Source organism: Euprymna scolopes, chromosome 35 (genome assembly GCF_053919585.1).
Source record: "Euprymna scolopes isolate OS-2025 chromosome 35, ASM5391958v1, whole genome shotgun sequence".
In the NCBI taxonomy this organism is placed as follows: Eukaryota; Metazoa; Mollusca; class Cephalopoda; order Sepiida; family Sepiolidae; genus Euprymna; species Euprymna scolopes.
Genome location: NC_136516.1, coordinates 28,137,086 through 28,154,047, shown reverse-complemented (window position 1 = coordinate 28,154,047; position 16,962 = coordinate 28,137,086). Strand labels below are relative to the sequence as shown.

Here is a 16,962-nt window from a genome sequence, read left to right as displayed (position 1 = left end):
TATTTAGTCCTACCACCGCTACCAGTGTCACCGGAACCAATTCTACATGTTTCACAGATAGTGTGATTACACCTATCGTAACTAGCTCACAGATACACAGACATAACATAATATTCTCAATTTCCAATTGATAAATAATAAAATCTCCCTTGTTAAATTCCGTCCATTTTGATTTGCTGAGCTCTGAAAATTCTCATATTCCAGTTTCCAGTTATTTGCCTTATCAACGAACGCTTAGTAACATTACAATATGGCGTCACTAACATATTTTTTGCCTGGAGTCAAGTTCATTTAATGCATAGGTCATTTCAGACATAAGATGGAAAAATACAAGAGAGTGAAAATCATTAAACGAAACTTTAATAACCCATTTATTTGCTTCCTTTTACAAAGTTGTCTATGATGACAAAGACTTTGTCATCATCAAGACATCAACAAAACTGAGTTCTTTTACCATTAAACACCTTGCATGTACATTTCTTCATCGACGACAATGTTTTTGTCAAAACATCAACAAAATTTAGTTCTTTTCATAAAACACACTGTGTGTACATTGGTGATGTTTCAAAACTATGCATTACATATGTATTTATATATTGAAAAGCTTAGCTCCCAGATATTTGCGGCTTTTCTATTAAGAATTTTACTAAAAACATTTGAAAAACGTCTTCTTCATAACTAAATTGAAGAGGTTAGCTCTCAAATATTTGCTTTTTTTTAATATGCCAAAAGATAAATGCAGAAATTTATTGAACAACATAAAACACACTTGATTTTGCCAACTAAATTAAAGAGGTTAGCTCCAAACTATTTGCATTTGTTTTATTATGCCAAAAGATAAGTATAGAAATTTATTGAATGGAATAAAACTTATTTTTTGCCAGCAATTTTATTCACACTACATATTTCCTTTTTTTTATCATTCAATTTTCACTCCAAACAAGGCACAGTGCCACTTTAAAGGAGGAGGCTACTATTGAGTACATAAGTTGCAGGGGTATTATGAAGAGAGATGTAACAAGATGTCTGTTTGCATTACATTTGAACTTCTGCATGTCAGTGCAGTGGGGAAAGCAGAATCCTAGAAAGAGTTCCAAAGTCTAGCAGTTCTGGAGAAGAAACTATTGGAGTAGAAGGCTTTCTTACACCTAGAGATCTCTACTGTGTAGCGGTGGGATTTAGCTGCTTGTCAGGGGTATTTACGTCGAGGGGGTTCAAGTGTTTGTAGTTCATCAGAGCATTCACCATTAAAATACTTGTAGAATAGGCAAAGAGATACAGCATTTTGTTGCTGGGACAGAGGCTGAAGCCTAGATGACAGTTCAGGACCTATCAGGTTGGCGACTCTCTTTGAACCCTGTCCAGGAATGAGAGACTAGTAGCAGATGCACTAGCCCAAATGTCACAAGAGTACTCCATATATGAGAGAATGGTGGCATTATAGTCCATGTTATTTATTTTTTCATTCTTATCAGAACAAATCATTAGAAAATATACTTGGGTATATGGAAGCTAAACTCTTCAACATATATATATATATGTGTGAAATGCATCGGTACTTCACCACAGTACATTCATTTTCACCACAGGCACCAGCGCCCGTTATTATACTGGGCCGGCAGTGGCTCCCACTAACAACTGTAGTTAACTTGTTTTTTTTTTTTGTTTGTTTACAGGTGGGACGGGAGGGGCATACTTCCGCCGTGCAATGCCGGTACATGGATCTTGCTAGTTTATATATATATATATATATATATATATATATATATATATATATATATATATATATATATATAAACTACTTAATTTACTCACATAAAATTAATATACGAAAGTATAGATTTATGCGTAAACTTATTATTGAAGTATTTACTTCAAAAGTGCTCAATACGTAGGTAGAGCTAGTTAGTAAGTTATAAAATGTATATGGCGATTAAACTACACTGAATATTCCGCGTTTCATCCACTCTAGCCTGAAGAATCCTAGAGTGGATGAAACGCGGAATATTCAGTGTAGCTTAATCGCCATATACATTTTATAATTTACTATATATATATATATATATATAACTACTTCAATAACAAATAAATAAATTAAATAAACATGAATATACATAAACGATCACACACATATATGTATATATATATATATATATATATATGTACATGTATGTGTGTACACATAGGTATATTTATATGTATAAAAAAAAAAAAAAAAAAGAGAACGTCTACCTAAAACCACTAACCTAGTTCTAAAACAGATCCTTTGTTTGATAAAATGCATGCCCATTGGCTGATAGGAAGGGGCTCGGTGGATACTAGAAAGCTGATTGGCCAACTAGAAATCCTCAACATATATAAAAACAAGAAGCAACCACAGAATTTGCGCATAAGCCTGACGAATCCTATAGTTGGATGAAACGCAGAATATTCAGTGTAGCTTAATCGCCATATACATTTTATAAATTACTATATATATATATATATATATATATATATTTACTAACAGGAAGACCAAGCATTGCTCAGAATTGAATGAGGGTCACTACTATGTACTCGTAACAGCAAAAACACTGTATTATTTTCATATTATTTTCGTTGCTTTTACTGCACTCCTTGCACCATCGGCCCCAATATTGTCAAAGTGGAAAAGTTAAAAATAAAAACACTGAATCTTTTGTTCCAGCTCATGTGACATGTTGATCTAGCACTCAACATCAAATTGCTGTTTTCATTATAATACCATTTCCTATTTCAGTAGCTTCTTTCCAATAACTGCTTGTGGAACTCTCTTCCTGCTGACTGCTTTCCTCTTACCTATAACCATGGTCTTTCCAGGACTAAGACCAATACGCATTTCCTGTCTTTGCATTAATATCTTTCCCTTTTAGTTCTACATGAAGTGGCTTCATGCCTTGTCTGGAGCAATTTCCATAAAAAAAGTACCTTATGCATATAGTTTAAATTTTGTTGAAATCAGAAATATGTATTTGAGGATTTAAGAAGATTCTGTTCCTATAGCTTACTTAAGGTTGCGGTCAATTTCATTGTCTTCTCCAGAAAATGTTTGTACGAGGTGCCTTCAATAAGTTTCCAGAAATTTTTGTATGGGCACTTTTATTGATAGTACACACATGAAATTCTAGTCCCCTCCGAAGTAATCTCCTCTGGCTGCAATGCACTTGTGTCATTCCAACAACTTCTGGAAACCTCCATGAAAGCCCTTGTGTGAGCGCATCAGTCACCCTCGTTACAGCTTCTTTCATCTGCTCAATTGTTTCAGAATAACAGTCCCTAAGGTTTTCCTTGAGCTTAGGGCACAACCAAAAGTCACAGGGAGCAAGGTTTGGCCTATAGGGAGAGCGAGGAACTGTCTTGATGCCCATCTTGGTCAATTTGTCTGTGATAAGGATGGAGTTGTGGACTAATCTTCCGCATCTTCAGTTTCTTTGCAAATCTGTGTACAGTTCCCACACTGACATCAAATTCTGCACTTAATGTCCTCATCCATGAAAATCTATATTTTGCTAATCAACTCTGGTGACTTCCTTATTCCTTCCTCACCTCTCATCATCCCTCCCAAGGTCCCTCCCTTCCTTGAATCTCTTATGTCACTCAAAAGCTGATGCTCAATTCATGCAAGATGGTCCAAAAGCAGTCTGAAGCATTCCATACGTTTCTGTGACATTTTTCCAAATTTAAAACAGAATTTTATTACATATCATTCTTCTAAATTATCTTCACGTCCAGATTGCATTTTTTAAATTCATCAGTTATGATAATCGGGTTTTAGAGTTTATTCTAATTCCTGCTGTAGCTGTTCATTTGAACCTGAAATCATAAAAATTCGTCCGTCATCTCATAAGATGTATAGCAATAACATGCTGAATTTCTTAAGAATCTACGATAATTTTAAATGCCTGTAAAAAAAAAAAAACGTTTGGAAACTTCTTTACAGCACCTTGTATGATGTAAATTTCATAAAAGTTTGATATATTTGAAATCTTAAGACCTCAATAGCCCCCTAATATGTGCACTTATAGTTTTGTGAACTCTTCCATCTTCCCTGGTAAATTTTCTATGAGATTTTTGGATTTTTTTGTAAATTCTCTAACATTTTTTTTCTATAGGAAAACACAAACATCACGAGATTAATTTATTTATTACTATTTGGATTCTTCAGACTAATGTTCTCATCTTGAGTTTTATTTTCATAACGTTTCTTCAGGTGTATCCTGTCAAACTCAGGAATTTTTCTGTCAAACTTGGAAATATGTATAGAATCTTTTATTTAATCCATGGAGGATAGCATGCTCTTGTGTACTGTGAGCCATAACTGAGCAGTAAAGTGATTCATAATTGTATTTTGAGTGTCATCAACGCTGAGAATTCAACATTCAACCTCCAGAAGAGTATAACTGGCGACTAAATTTTACCAAGTACTTTATCCTCTATGCCACGGGTTCGTGCAGGCGACACTTAAAATACAATTGTGAATTACTTACAACTTCTACTCAGTCATGGCTGACAGAACGAGAGCAAGCTCATGGATTAAATAAAGAGTTCCATCCAAAATTCTGTGTGGATTCCCAAGTTCAACAAAGTACACCCGAAAAAGGTAAGGGGTAACATCAGCTGAAACAAACAAATAACATTCAAGATGAGAACGCTAGTCAAAATAATGGAAATTATAAATCCTCATCTCAAAAAATCAGAAATATAATATTTTTTATTCAATCTCCTTTACAAATAATCGCCTGCTTATAGTAAAACAATGAATCATAAAAAAGGGTCTGGCAAAGTGACTTGGCATTTGACCAAAAGTAGTTTCGGCAAAATACATCTGACTTTTTCCCCCTATTTCATTGATCGAAATAGTCTTCATTAACAAAAGGGAAGATAAAACAATCTGTTTCATCATTGTTATATTTACTTGTGTTTTTAAAAATAGAAAATTTTATTTTCAAACATTTTAATATATGAAAGATAAGTTTCTCAGAGGCAAATATTGTTGGCTTTAACTGTTATTTGTAATTAAATGATTTTTCTGTTTTTGATTTAAGTTTGGTGCATGAGAGGCAGATATTCTTGCTCTGTTTGTTTAAGATTGGACTAGGGGTTGGAGCTCAGTCGAGCACATCATAATGTAATTTATGTACCCATATAGTATATTTATGTAATTTATAAATGTACAGTTTTAATGTATTTTAGGTATTGAATGTTTAAAAATATTAATTTCATAAAAATTATCAACGCAAATTTACTTAAAATAGTCAACAATTTGGTTGAAAATGTATTGATTTTTAGAAGCATCTTGAACCAAGTGAAAAATATAGAACAGACAAATTGCTTTTTTTTTTTAAAAAAAAAAAGCATGCAAATAAAAAGAATTTTTTTTTTTTTTTTTTTTTTCTTCTAGTTAATTTTGGATTTAAAATTTCTCGTCAGAGAAATAGTTAATTTTGGTTTCCTTTTTTTTCCTCGGAAGTAAAAAGTCTATTTTTGTGTGGTTGTTATCGAAATCATGCTGGCCAACAACTGCACACAAAAACTCTCAAAAGTTTGGGAGGGTTTTCTTAAAAATTACATCTTTCAATAAATAGAAGATAACTTATATTTTATATTATATATTTTGATGTAAGTTATAAATGTATGATTTTTATGTATTTTTGGATATTCAATGTTTAAATTTACACATCTAAAAATTAGTTTTATTGACATAAGAGCCTATTCTAATCTTAAAATAACTAAAAGTTATTCTTAAAGATTTATAAATTTTACAATTTAAAATTTTTTTATTAGTATTTTTTTTTCTCATAGATGATTTTCTTTTTAATATATTCTTCAAAAACAAAATCTATACGTCAAACATTTTATCTTGTGTGTAAACCTTGTTTTATTTTCAATTTGAAATCTTTTTCTTTTTTTTTTTTATTAATTCCTGCTGTACCTCAACTTAGCTTTATAATGTGTGTGTCATTGGTTGTCTTATTGCGTTATCAGGAATGGCCTCACCCGTGCAATTCAGGCCTCAGTACTTCTTGGTGATTTCTGGCCCTGAATCCATTCCCGCAGGAAGCATGATTATAAATCCACAGACAGGTACACAGAGAAGTTACTATGAAAAAAAAAAAAATCAATTCCATAACATTCTTATAATTTCTTTAACATTTAGGCTTTTTTTATTGCATACTTACATCTAAAAAGTTTGGTTTAATTTGGACATTTCTTTACTAAACTTTTCCTCTGCATGATCTTAGTTAAAAAAAAAATATATATATATATATATGCATATGTATATGTTCAGATCAACTTAACTCTATAATTTTTAGTGCTTATGTAGGATTACACTTATTTAAAAAAAAATATATATATACAAAAAAAATCTTGTACTCATTACGGAACGAAGAGGTTATATTCTTTGCTGTGAATGTTTTACAAGAGCACTTACCATAATGTAATTTATGAACATGTATATTTATGTAATTTATAAATGTACAGTTTTAATCTATTTTTTATATATTGAATGTTTAAAAATATTAATTTCATAAAAAATTAGTTTTATCAGCTTAAATTTACTTTAGCTTTAAAATAATCAAATCTTAGTCACACACACACACACAGTATAACCCGGATATAAGAGACTTTTGTAAGGGTGAGTGGATTATATCTCTCTTATATTAGGGTTGCACTGTACATTAACACAGGCTCTAATTTGGGACCAGTGACAATCTCTCTTATATCCAGTTTTATTATGTTTAGAGTCTCTTGTAACCGGGTTGCGCTGTATGTATGTGTGTGTGTTCAAATAAGTATATAATTTTTTGGTGCTTATTTAGAATTGTACTCATTTAAAAATACAAAAAAATCTTTGATGTATGTACTTGTCACTGAACAACGATGTCATATTCCAAAAATCACATAAATCGATCAAGTAGGTTTTTTTTTTTTTTTAATTAAGAAAATCAAATTTTACAAGGAAGCAAGGATGGTGCCAGGCGTGGCCATATTGTTTTAAATTTTGCCAAAATTCTAGGAAGACAATTCAATTCGACTACAGAGATCTTAATTTATTTATTGCGGACTGTTATCCTCATCTACAAGATTGATTACTTGTTTTGATCGTACGGGTGTTCTCAGGTGTTATTTGTGCAACACTGACCAAAATGTCACTCAAGATAAGAACGATAGTTCAATCAATACAAATAATACAAACGATCAACCCTCATCTCCAAAAATCAGAATTGAAATTCTTTCTTTACTCTTTTTAACCACACACACACACACACTGAATTCAGGGGCATTTTTTCTGCCTTACACTTTCTATTTATAATATTCGATTGACCCATTTCTGACGGTCAGTAGCGTTACTCTAGCTTTCTGGGTGTAATTAAAAATAAAGTAACATAATACTTAAAAATAATTATTCGGAGTTAATGAATCAAGCTGTAAGTCCAAAACATACTTTCATTCGTATGTTCTCCAATCAAGCAAGAGTAACCGGGTTAGACGTTCCAGTCAGCCAAGTCGTAACCAGGTTGAATATATTAAGCTGTTTAACAAATACAAAAAAAAATTGTTTCCTAATATGACGGAGAGGATGAAAAATAAAAGTAAAAATCTAGGGAGTATCAAAAAAAAAAAGAGGGGGAAAGAACACACGGGTTAGATTTTAAAGCTTGATTATTTTTTTTTTTTGTGCCCGAGGGATGTCATTGGAACATGGCAGCGGCGATGGATGACGTCACAGGAAGAGAGCAAGGTTGCTATTATCGTGACGTCACAGGAACTTATCACATGCATATGCGATTTTTGCAAAAACTACAAGACTTGATATTATTTATTTATTTATTTATTTATTAAACGCACACACACACGCGTGCACTCAATCCGGGGGCGTTGGCAATCAGACTATAAAATGTGGGTGTCAAAGTATTTCGCCGTTACATTCAGGATTATATCAGCAGGACGGATTTTGCTGTCGGTTATTAAAAAAAAAAAAAATGGGGCGGTACTTTAGAATCGGAATATGATATCACCGATCCTCTGAAATCTTTATTTATTACTGATGTTTTGTTTTAAATTCTTTCTTTTTTTACTATCAATTAAGTGCTTGTGTACATTTTTAATCCATGGAAACCGGTTATTTTCAGTCTCTATGAAGCCGTAGCATTAACGTCAAATGTAAAATTTAACTTTTATATTATTTCAGTAATTTCCTCTGAATTAGTGATGTCTGGATTGCTTAATTTTTCTATAATTGGAACAGACGACATGATACATAAACAACCAATGCCATGCATAAATTGTTGATTTAAAATGGTTGAAATGAAATTGTTAATCAAACTACCTTCAATTTTGAAAACAAATGAGTACCTGCTGTGTCAATAAGAAAGGTCTTATTCGTGGACTGTGAAACTTTTGAAAGATTTTTTTGTCTATGCACTGATGAAGCCCAGTTGGACAAAATTATAATTGAGGAACTGTTATATACTTGTATGCCAACACTGGGGGCTGAAGTAATTGTATGCAAGGTGTTAGCAATAAAAGACCAACATTTTTGAAAATGAATAAATAATTGTGTAGCCATTCTTTTTAACATGGTATTCTTGAGAGATATATATATTAGCTGTATCTACCTGGCATATCTCAGGATTCAATAAAATCATTTTAGTTTAAAATTAAAGATAAATTATCTATCTCCACTCTTATATAAAAGTTAGTTTTTAACCCATATATATATATATATATATATATATATTCGTTGGATTTAATCCAGCTCAACAATCATATATATATATATATCCACTATTATATAAATGTCATTTAATGTGTGAGAGTTCCTTCCTTATAGACTCAGCCATTTTGGAACTTATCTTTTGCAAATTTCACACAAATGTAATTTATATGTCTGGCAGTGTTCTTAGGTTTGTTTTGTACTGAAGTTTATCCGATAAGTATCAAAAATTGAAAAGATCTGATCCTAAAAATAGCCTTTCTTTATAGATAAAAAAAAGAATTTTTACAGGGGGAATATTTTACGTTATACTGGCCAAGGGAGATAATAAAATTTCAGTAAATCATTTCTTCTTAAAAAAAAAAACAAACTGAATTATTGTCATCTAGATATATACTTCAGTGATAGAGCAATCGACTGCAGATCAAATGATCCCCTGTTCAAGCCCGGGTTTACCTTATTTTATTTTAATTTTTTCTTATTAATGAGTTCAATTTATGATAAAAGAAGAGGTACCATTTAAAATTGCTGCAAATCATTTCTTTGTTTTCATATTTTAAAACTAAACATTAACCAGAAGTAACTTTTTCGGAGTATTCATCGCCAAGCCCAAATATCAGCTGACGTGATATTGTAAACAAACACAGATCAAATTTGATGAGCGACATTATCATTATTAATTTACTTATTTTATTTTTATTTTTTATTTTTTTCTTTGCGAATTAGTCCACCAGGCAAATTATTTCATTTATTTTTATTTATTTTATTTTTTTTTTTTTTGCATTTTCACCCTCAAACAAGGCACAGTGCCACTTTGATGTAGGGGCTACTATATGGGACTATTTGTAGGGGTACTATGTAGAGAGTTGGGCAGCAAGATGTCTGTTTACATTACAAGGGAAACAGGAACCCACAAAGAGATTCCAAAGTCTAGCAGTCCTAGAGAAGAAATTATTAGAATAGAAGGCTTTCTTACATCTAGGGATTTCTATTGTGTTGGGGTGGGACTTTGCTGCTTGTTGGGCTTGTCAGGGTATTTACGTCGATGGGGTACAAGGGTTTGTAGTTCGTTGTAGCAGCTACCATTAAAATACTTGTAAAACAGGCAGAGGGATGCAACATTTGGTCGATGGGACAGCGGTTGAACCCTAGCTGATAGTGTGAGATTCATTAGGTTGGTGACTCTCTTTCAGTCCTTGTCTAAGAGGGAGAGACTAGTAGCAGATGCAGCAGTCCAAATGTGCCAATAATACTCCATATATGGGCAAATGGTTGCCTTGTAGAGGTACAGAATACTTTCAGACATAAATAACTTTCCAGCATAGTAGAGAGAGCCCACCTTCTTTGCAGCAGCTTTGGCAATGCCTTTAATGTATTTATTCCAACTCCTGTTCTCCGTCAGTGAAAGGATATGCTATTCATTTATTTATTTAGAACACAGAACCATTTCTTTAATCCATCGAAACCGGTTATTTTCAGTCTGTATGAAGCCGTAGTATTAGCGTCAAATGTAAAATTTAACTTTTATATTATTTCAGTAATTTCCTCTGAATTAGTGATGTCGGGATTGCTTAATTTTTCTATAATTGGAACAGACGACATGATACATAAACATCCAATGCCATGCATAAATTGTTGATTTAAAATGGCTGAAATGAAATTTTTTTTTTTTTTTTTTTTTTTTTTTAAACTTTTCTCTAAAAAATTTATTGCGCTAAATTTTGGAGGGTGGGAGGCTAATTCATGTAACAGATACTTTGATATACTTTACTTATCACTTCTGCACTAATTTAATCAAGAATAACATCCTACCCTCCCCCCGCCCCCCACCGAACCAACCAGCTATAAATAAAATATCAAATTTTATTCAGTGAATAATCTTATGTTTTCATATTAAATATTCAAATGATGCCTCTGTTCAGTCTCGAAACACAAAGGATACCCCTGTAGGGGCAGCCGTGCATGTAATTGTGAGGTAAGGGTTGCGCAATCCCCAACCACACCTCTCCTGAATCGGCACTGTTTGAGTCTAGTGGCAAGGAGAAGTCCATAATGACTGGAAACAATGCCGAGATAAGTGGAGAGCACATACAGCATCTGGAAGTCCCAAATGGTCACCCATCTGGTACTGGCCAGGCTCATTGTTGCTTAACTTCAGTGATCTGACGGGAACCGGTTTGTCAAACGTGATTATGCTGCATATAAATATCAAAAAAAGAATTGATATGCAAACAAACTAAATATTTTTATGAAATGTTTGGCTAAATAATTTTTGCATATAAAAATACCACTTTACATTTAAATTAAATGATGAAAAAAAAAATTTTATGTTAGTAAAAGATTACAAGAGATTCTCCACGTTTTTTACATCAATTTTATGGTAAATTGATTTACAATTCTTTAAATTTAAAAGTTGTTTATCATTTGTTTTTATAACTTTAAAAAATGTGTGTAGATTTTTCAATTTTTTGTAAAAAGAATGCGTAAATAATAATAAAATATAATAAATAATAAAATGATAATAATAAAAACTAATAATAATAAATAATAAAAATAATGTGCTGAAAAAAAACAATATTTTGGATAAGGTCTTTTTTATTTCTAAATCATTTTTCGTCTGCTTATGGCCATTTTATTTTTAAAGCTTGAAACTTTTACATATTGCAAATTTCAGGTTTCTTTGATTTGGGCAACACAATCTTTTTGCTTGTTTTTTTTTTTTGTTTTGTTTTTTATGTTTGGTAATTTGAGATTTTTTTTTGCTTATAAGATTGAGGAGAACAATTTTTGTTGATTTTGATCAGACATTTTTTTTTTTTTTTTTTTTTAACTAATTTGCAACATCTGAATTCAAAATGATCCCAGTTTTTCGGTATCATCTTAACTATTTTAGCTACAAGATGCCTGTCAATTTGTGTTGCTGCATTTAATAAAATTGTACATATTTTATCGAATGTTTGAACTATGTTTACATGTGACGGAGAAAGAAACATTTACGTGATTGTCCAGAATTCCCCCTATATTAAAAAACAAAACTACAGAAAAATCTTTTGTGATGTACGATCCGTGATGGAGGAATGAAAATATCGTATTCCAAAAATCACATAAGGTCCTGGATATATCCTTAAACTATATCCAATGCTGAAGCCCCAGCTTGCAAGCTTTAGAGTGTGGAGCCACCCTCTAATTGCCATTGCTCCCAGGTCCACTCTGACCCGGAGTGGTAGTACCTGTTAAGGTCCCAACTATGGGTTAAATAGAAACCGACTTGAAAAAAGAAAACATATTCTATTAAAAAAATTGTTCTTCAAAATCACTGGATTCGGCATTAAATAACCTGAAAAGGGTTGATATGCCGTAAAACAAAACCAACCAATCAAAAATCACATAAATTGATCAAGTTTTATTTTTATAAATAAAATCATTTTCAAACAATTTTAAGCAGTTAATGAGAAATCGTAGGCATTACAAGGTTGATCTCACAAGTTTGAATTATTGTGGAATCATCAGCCATTGTTTTTTCAAAATGGCAATGCAAGACTATTCCTTTTTATTTTTATTTTTTTGTACACAGTGTGATGATGTTCGGAAATGAAACATGTCCAATGACAGTTGAAGATATGCGTTGCATGGAGAGAAATGTTATAAGAATGATACGATGGATGTAAAATGTGAGTTTTAAAGACAGAATTAGATCTGATGACCTCATAGGAAAGCAGGACAGTATAGGGAGATGTGTACAAAGCAGGAGACTTTGATGGTATAGTCATCTTGAAAGAATTGTTGAGAATTCTGGGTTTAGTAGATGTAGAAGAGTTGAGGTAGCGAATAAGTTGGCAAGAAGAGGTAAAGGAAAGCCTGGTAGGAAATGCGAAGGATGGATTTGAGATAAAGAGGGATGAATAAAGACCTGGCCAGAGATAGGTGAATTTGGAAGTCAATTTTTAAAGCTGTTCAACACATGCCGGTATGTAAAACGAACGTTAAATCAAATTTGATCCGTATTCTTTTGATTCTTCCGACGACTGTTCTTATGTTGAGTGTTATTTTCACAACAGTTCGGTCAATCTTCTTCAGGTGTATTCTGCTGAACTCGGGACTCTTTCTGTCGATCTTTCGAATCTGTATAGAATTTCGAATAGAACTGTTTATTTGATCCACTAGGGTAGCATGCTTTTGTTCTGTCAGTTATGATGAGGTAGAAGTCCTAAGTAATTTGCAATTGTATTTTGAGTTTTATTTGCACTGAAGATTAAACCTTCAGCTTTCAGAAGAGTGTAATTTTAAAACTGAATTTTACCAAGTATTTTATCCACTATGCCACGGGTCTTTGTGGACAATTTTGATATGAATTTTAGGAGCCTTAAGCCTATTTTTATTTCTAGGCGTACAATCTTACTATTTTACTATTTATTACTTCATATTATTACTCTTTCTTTCTGTGTGTGTATATATATATAGTAATTTATAAAATATATATGACGATTAAGCTACACTGAATATTCGGCATTTCATCCACTCTAGGATTCCTCAGGCTTATGCGGAATCCTAGAGTGGATGAAACGCCAAATATTCAGTGTAGCTTAATCGCCATATATATTTTATAAATTACTATCTCTACCTACGTATTGTGCACTTTTGAAGTAAATACTTAAAGTTTACGTATAAATCTATACTTTCGTATATTAATTTTATGTGAGTAAATGAAGTAGTTATATGTATATATATATATATATATATATATATATATGATGAAAATAATGGAAATAGTATTCCGACAAAATAGAGAAATAAAAAGGAACAAACCGTATTATGTGTTCATCAACGTTTTGTCTTTATTTCGAAATAATTAAAGGAATTCCTCTTAATCTTTTTCGCCCCTAATGAACCCTACGCTAGACACTGCATCTCCTCCATGCTTCCTAGAACTTTCTCTACTCTTCTGATGAGAAGCATTAGGCTTCAAAATGCCTTGGCATAAAGAATCCCTTCTATCCCCCAAATTTTGCTTGTATTCCATTATTCAATAAATGATCCATTCTATATCTACCAATATATAGTTTTGTGACTTCATTTCATACTCTTGTTGTCCTATTGTATAAGCTACAATAATAATTGTTGAGCTTGGCATTATCCAGATAAGTCTCCTCTTGTGGAATTGAACTCTCTTTTTTCATCTTACGCATTAAGTTATATATGAGAGAGAGAGCTTATTATATATCTACATTACAACGAGCACTGTTTTCTTTTAATAGTATTAATATATTTACTAGTACATTAAAATAAACTCTGCTCTTTAGATCTAGGTCTAATTCCCTCAAAATTCCCTATAAATATATATATCTATATATAATGTGTGTGTATATATATATATATATATATATATATATATATATTTACCAGTGGTGAAAAAACCGGATTAGAGTGCTCAATGTGTAGTCAGAGCAGTATATAGGAAATTTATTACTGTGAGTGCAGAATGAGTTTACTTTGAGGATCTTCCTCTAGCTGAAACAATATGTAAACTCATTCTGGACTCACAGTAATAAATTTCCTATATATATATATATATATGAACAAACAGTTAATAAAATATGTTAAAAAACACTTTGAAATGTGTTAAAAACCTATTTAATCTGAAAAGGAAACACTAGATAAATGGATAGTCCTTAATCCGCGGAGTTTCGAAGAAATACTCTCCTTCTCATCAGAGGGTAGGAATTAGCAAAATGCGGGATCGGATTTTGCATGCAGAAGTATTTGATGAAACAACAAGTAAGTCAAAGATCTTACTTGAAAACAAAATAAGTTAAGCAGTGGGAATATGGTAAAGAAAAAGGTGATTACACATGAATGGATAGTCTGGTAGAAGATAAAAAATCCAGTGACGGTAAAATCCAAATGTAAAACTTCAAGAAAGTTAAAAGAATTTCCATTTGTACAAGTAAAATCCAAGGAAATCCCGTAATTGGAAGAAGATGGTCCATAATAATCCAAAGGCAGAAATCCAAATATATATAGAGAGATTATCTATTATTTATAATTAATGGTTTCTACGCTTATGAAATTTTATGTTAAGTTTGCTTAGTAGATGATCGTCATACAGCATATGCACCATTTCTTGGAGTCATCTTGTTTTCCACCAATCTTTTCTGTCTATAAGTTTTTTCTTTGTCCCATAAGAAAGTCAGAGGTTACATCGACCAAAACGTTGTGAAAATAACATTCAAGATGAGAATAGTAATTTGAAGAATCCAAATGATAAGAATAATTAATCCTCATTTCAAAAATTCAGAAACGTAAAAGATGATGAGAATAGAACAAACTGGGTTCAGTTTTGAGATCAGTTTGGAAATCTACATCAAGTAAAAAATCGAATTTCAACAAAAGTTTTGTGATGAATTGTTCCTAGTTTTTTTGTTTTTTTTTCTCAGTTTTATTAAAATTATTTAAAATAATTATCAATATTTTAATTAGAGCTTTTTTTCTTTTTTGCATTTATTTTGTTGCTTTTTTTTTGTTTTTCCATTTTCTTTTAATCAATTTTAATTCCTCTTTCCCTCCTCCCACCACCTTTCTATTTGTTTTTTTTCTTCATCTCAGCATGTCGGAATTTTTTTTCCAATTGGAAGGAATTCATTTTGGATTTTTTCTTATGGTTCTTCATTTTCAGCATCAACTGTTTCAGGTTTCAGACGACAAATATTCAAATTCTGTAAAGTAAAAAAAAGTCAGAAATCATAATTCCTTCTTTAAAAAAAAAAAATTATTAATGAGTCACCATTTATCAAGGTTAAAAGCCACTTGAGGATAAGAGTTACTGATAAATAAAAAAAATTTGAAAATAATAATTGGGACGAATGAAACTTATGTGGTCACTTTATGACAAGTACTTATTTACATTGGATTTGAAGATGACCATATAGCAGCCCACAGGGAAGCAATATTGTCACAATATGTTGAAGAGATGGGAAGTTTTTATATTTCTTGCAGCTTTAGCTTTATGGAAGCACAACGTGAATTAAGTAAACACACACACACACACACACACACACACACACATATATACCAAATTCCAAGATGTTGTTCATCTTACCATTTATTTCCTTCCGCATGTTAAAAATTTTCAATTCTTGCTGAAAAGAATAAATGGTAAGATGAACAACATCTTGGAAGTTAGAATATAGCTGCTTTGTCATCCTGTTGTATATGCTCTGTAGTTATATTTAACATACATTGAGCTTCATAAATAAAGAGTGAAATATAATTGAATAAATATATTTTTCCCATATATATATATATATATATATATATATATATATATATATAAATAACTACTTCATTTACTCACATAAATTAATATACGAAAGTATAGATTTATGCGTAAACTTTAAGTATTTACTTCAAAAGTGCTCAATACGTAGGTAGAGCTAGTTAGTAATTTGTAAAATATATATGACGATTAAGCTACACTGAATATTCGTCGTTTCATCCACTCTAGGATTCCTCAGGCTTATGCGCCTATGTGTATAAGCCTGAGGAATCCTAGAGTGGATGAAACGCCGAATATTCAGTGTAGCTTAATCGCCATATATATTTTATAAATTACTATATATATATATATATATATATATATATATATATATATATATATATATATATATATATATTAAAATTACAAAGGTGAATATGATATTTATATTAGAACCTGTCAAGATGATAGAAAACTCAATTTACTCGATGGAACAGTTAAATAAAAAAAAAATGGTAGTGAAAATAAAAAATTGAATAAATTCCAATATTTATTAATCCATCAAAAAGTCAAACAAGGAATTATAATTAACGATGAATCCTTAAACCATAGATTTTCATGTAGAGGATAAACATTAGTAAAAAAAAAAAAAAAAAAATGTCGCCTATTAGCATAAATTTGCAAATATAAAAAAACAACACTTTTCAATAAAATAATCAAAAAATTAATTGATTAGTAAATAATCAATTAATTTAATGGAGTGGTACTCTATTATTTTTATTATTTTTATTATTATTATTGGAATCCTTTGAGATGAGTAATTTGTATATTTATTTATTTCCTCATCTTCATACTTGTTGTTCTACGATGTTTTGGCAAACTATTCCTCTGGTCTTCGTCAGGTGGTAAACCACAACAGGATAGGAATGCTGAGTCTCTTCTCAGAAATTACTATCCTCCATAGTTGTCGTCT

At 31.3% G+C, this 16,962-nt stretch overlaps 1 protein-coding gene across 2 annotated transcripts in view; it reads left to right on the top strand.

Annotated features, from left to right (window-relative positions):
• LOC145259767 (uncharacterized) overlaps positions 1 to 16,962 on the top strand; it is a 189,898-nt gene that overhangs the window by 147,976 nt on the left and 24,960 nt on the right. The window contains exon 15 of one of the 2 annotated variants that reach the window (XM_080117507.1): positions 6,004 to 6,102. The exons of the other annotated variant lie outside the window; for it this stretch is intronic. Within the exon in view, the coding sequence (XP_079973633.1) occupies positions 6,004 to 6,102 (99 nt within the window). The remainder of the gene's footprint in view (positions 1 to 6,003; positions 6,103 to 16,962) is intronic. 2 annotated transcript variants of the gene reach the window in all.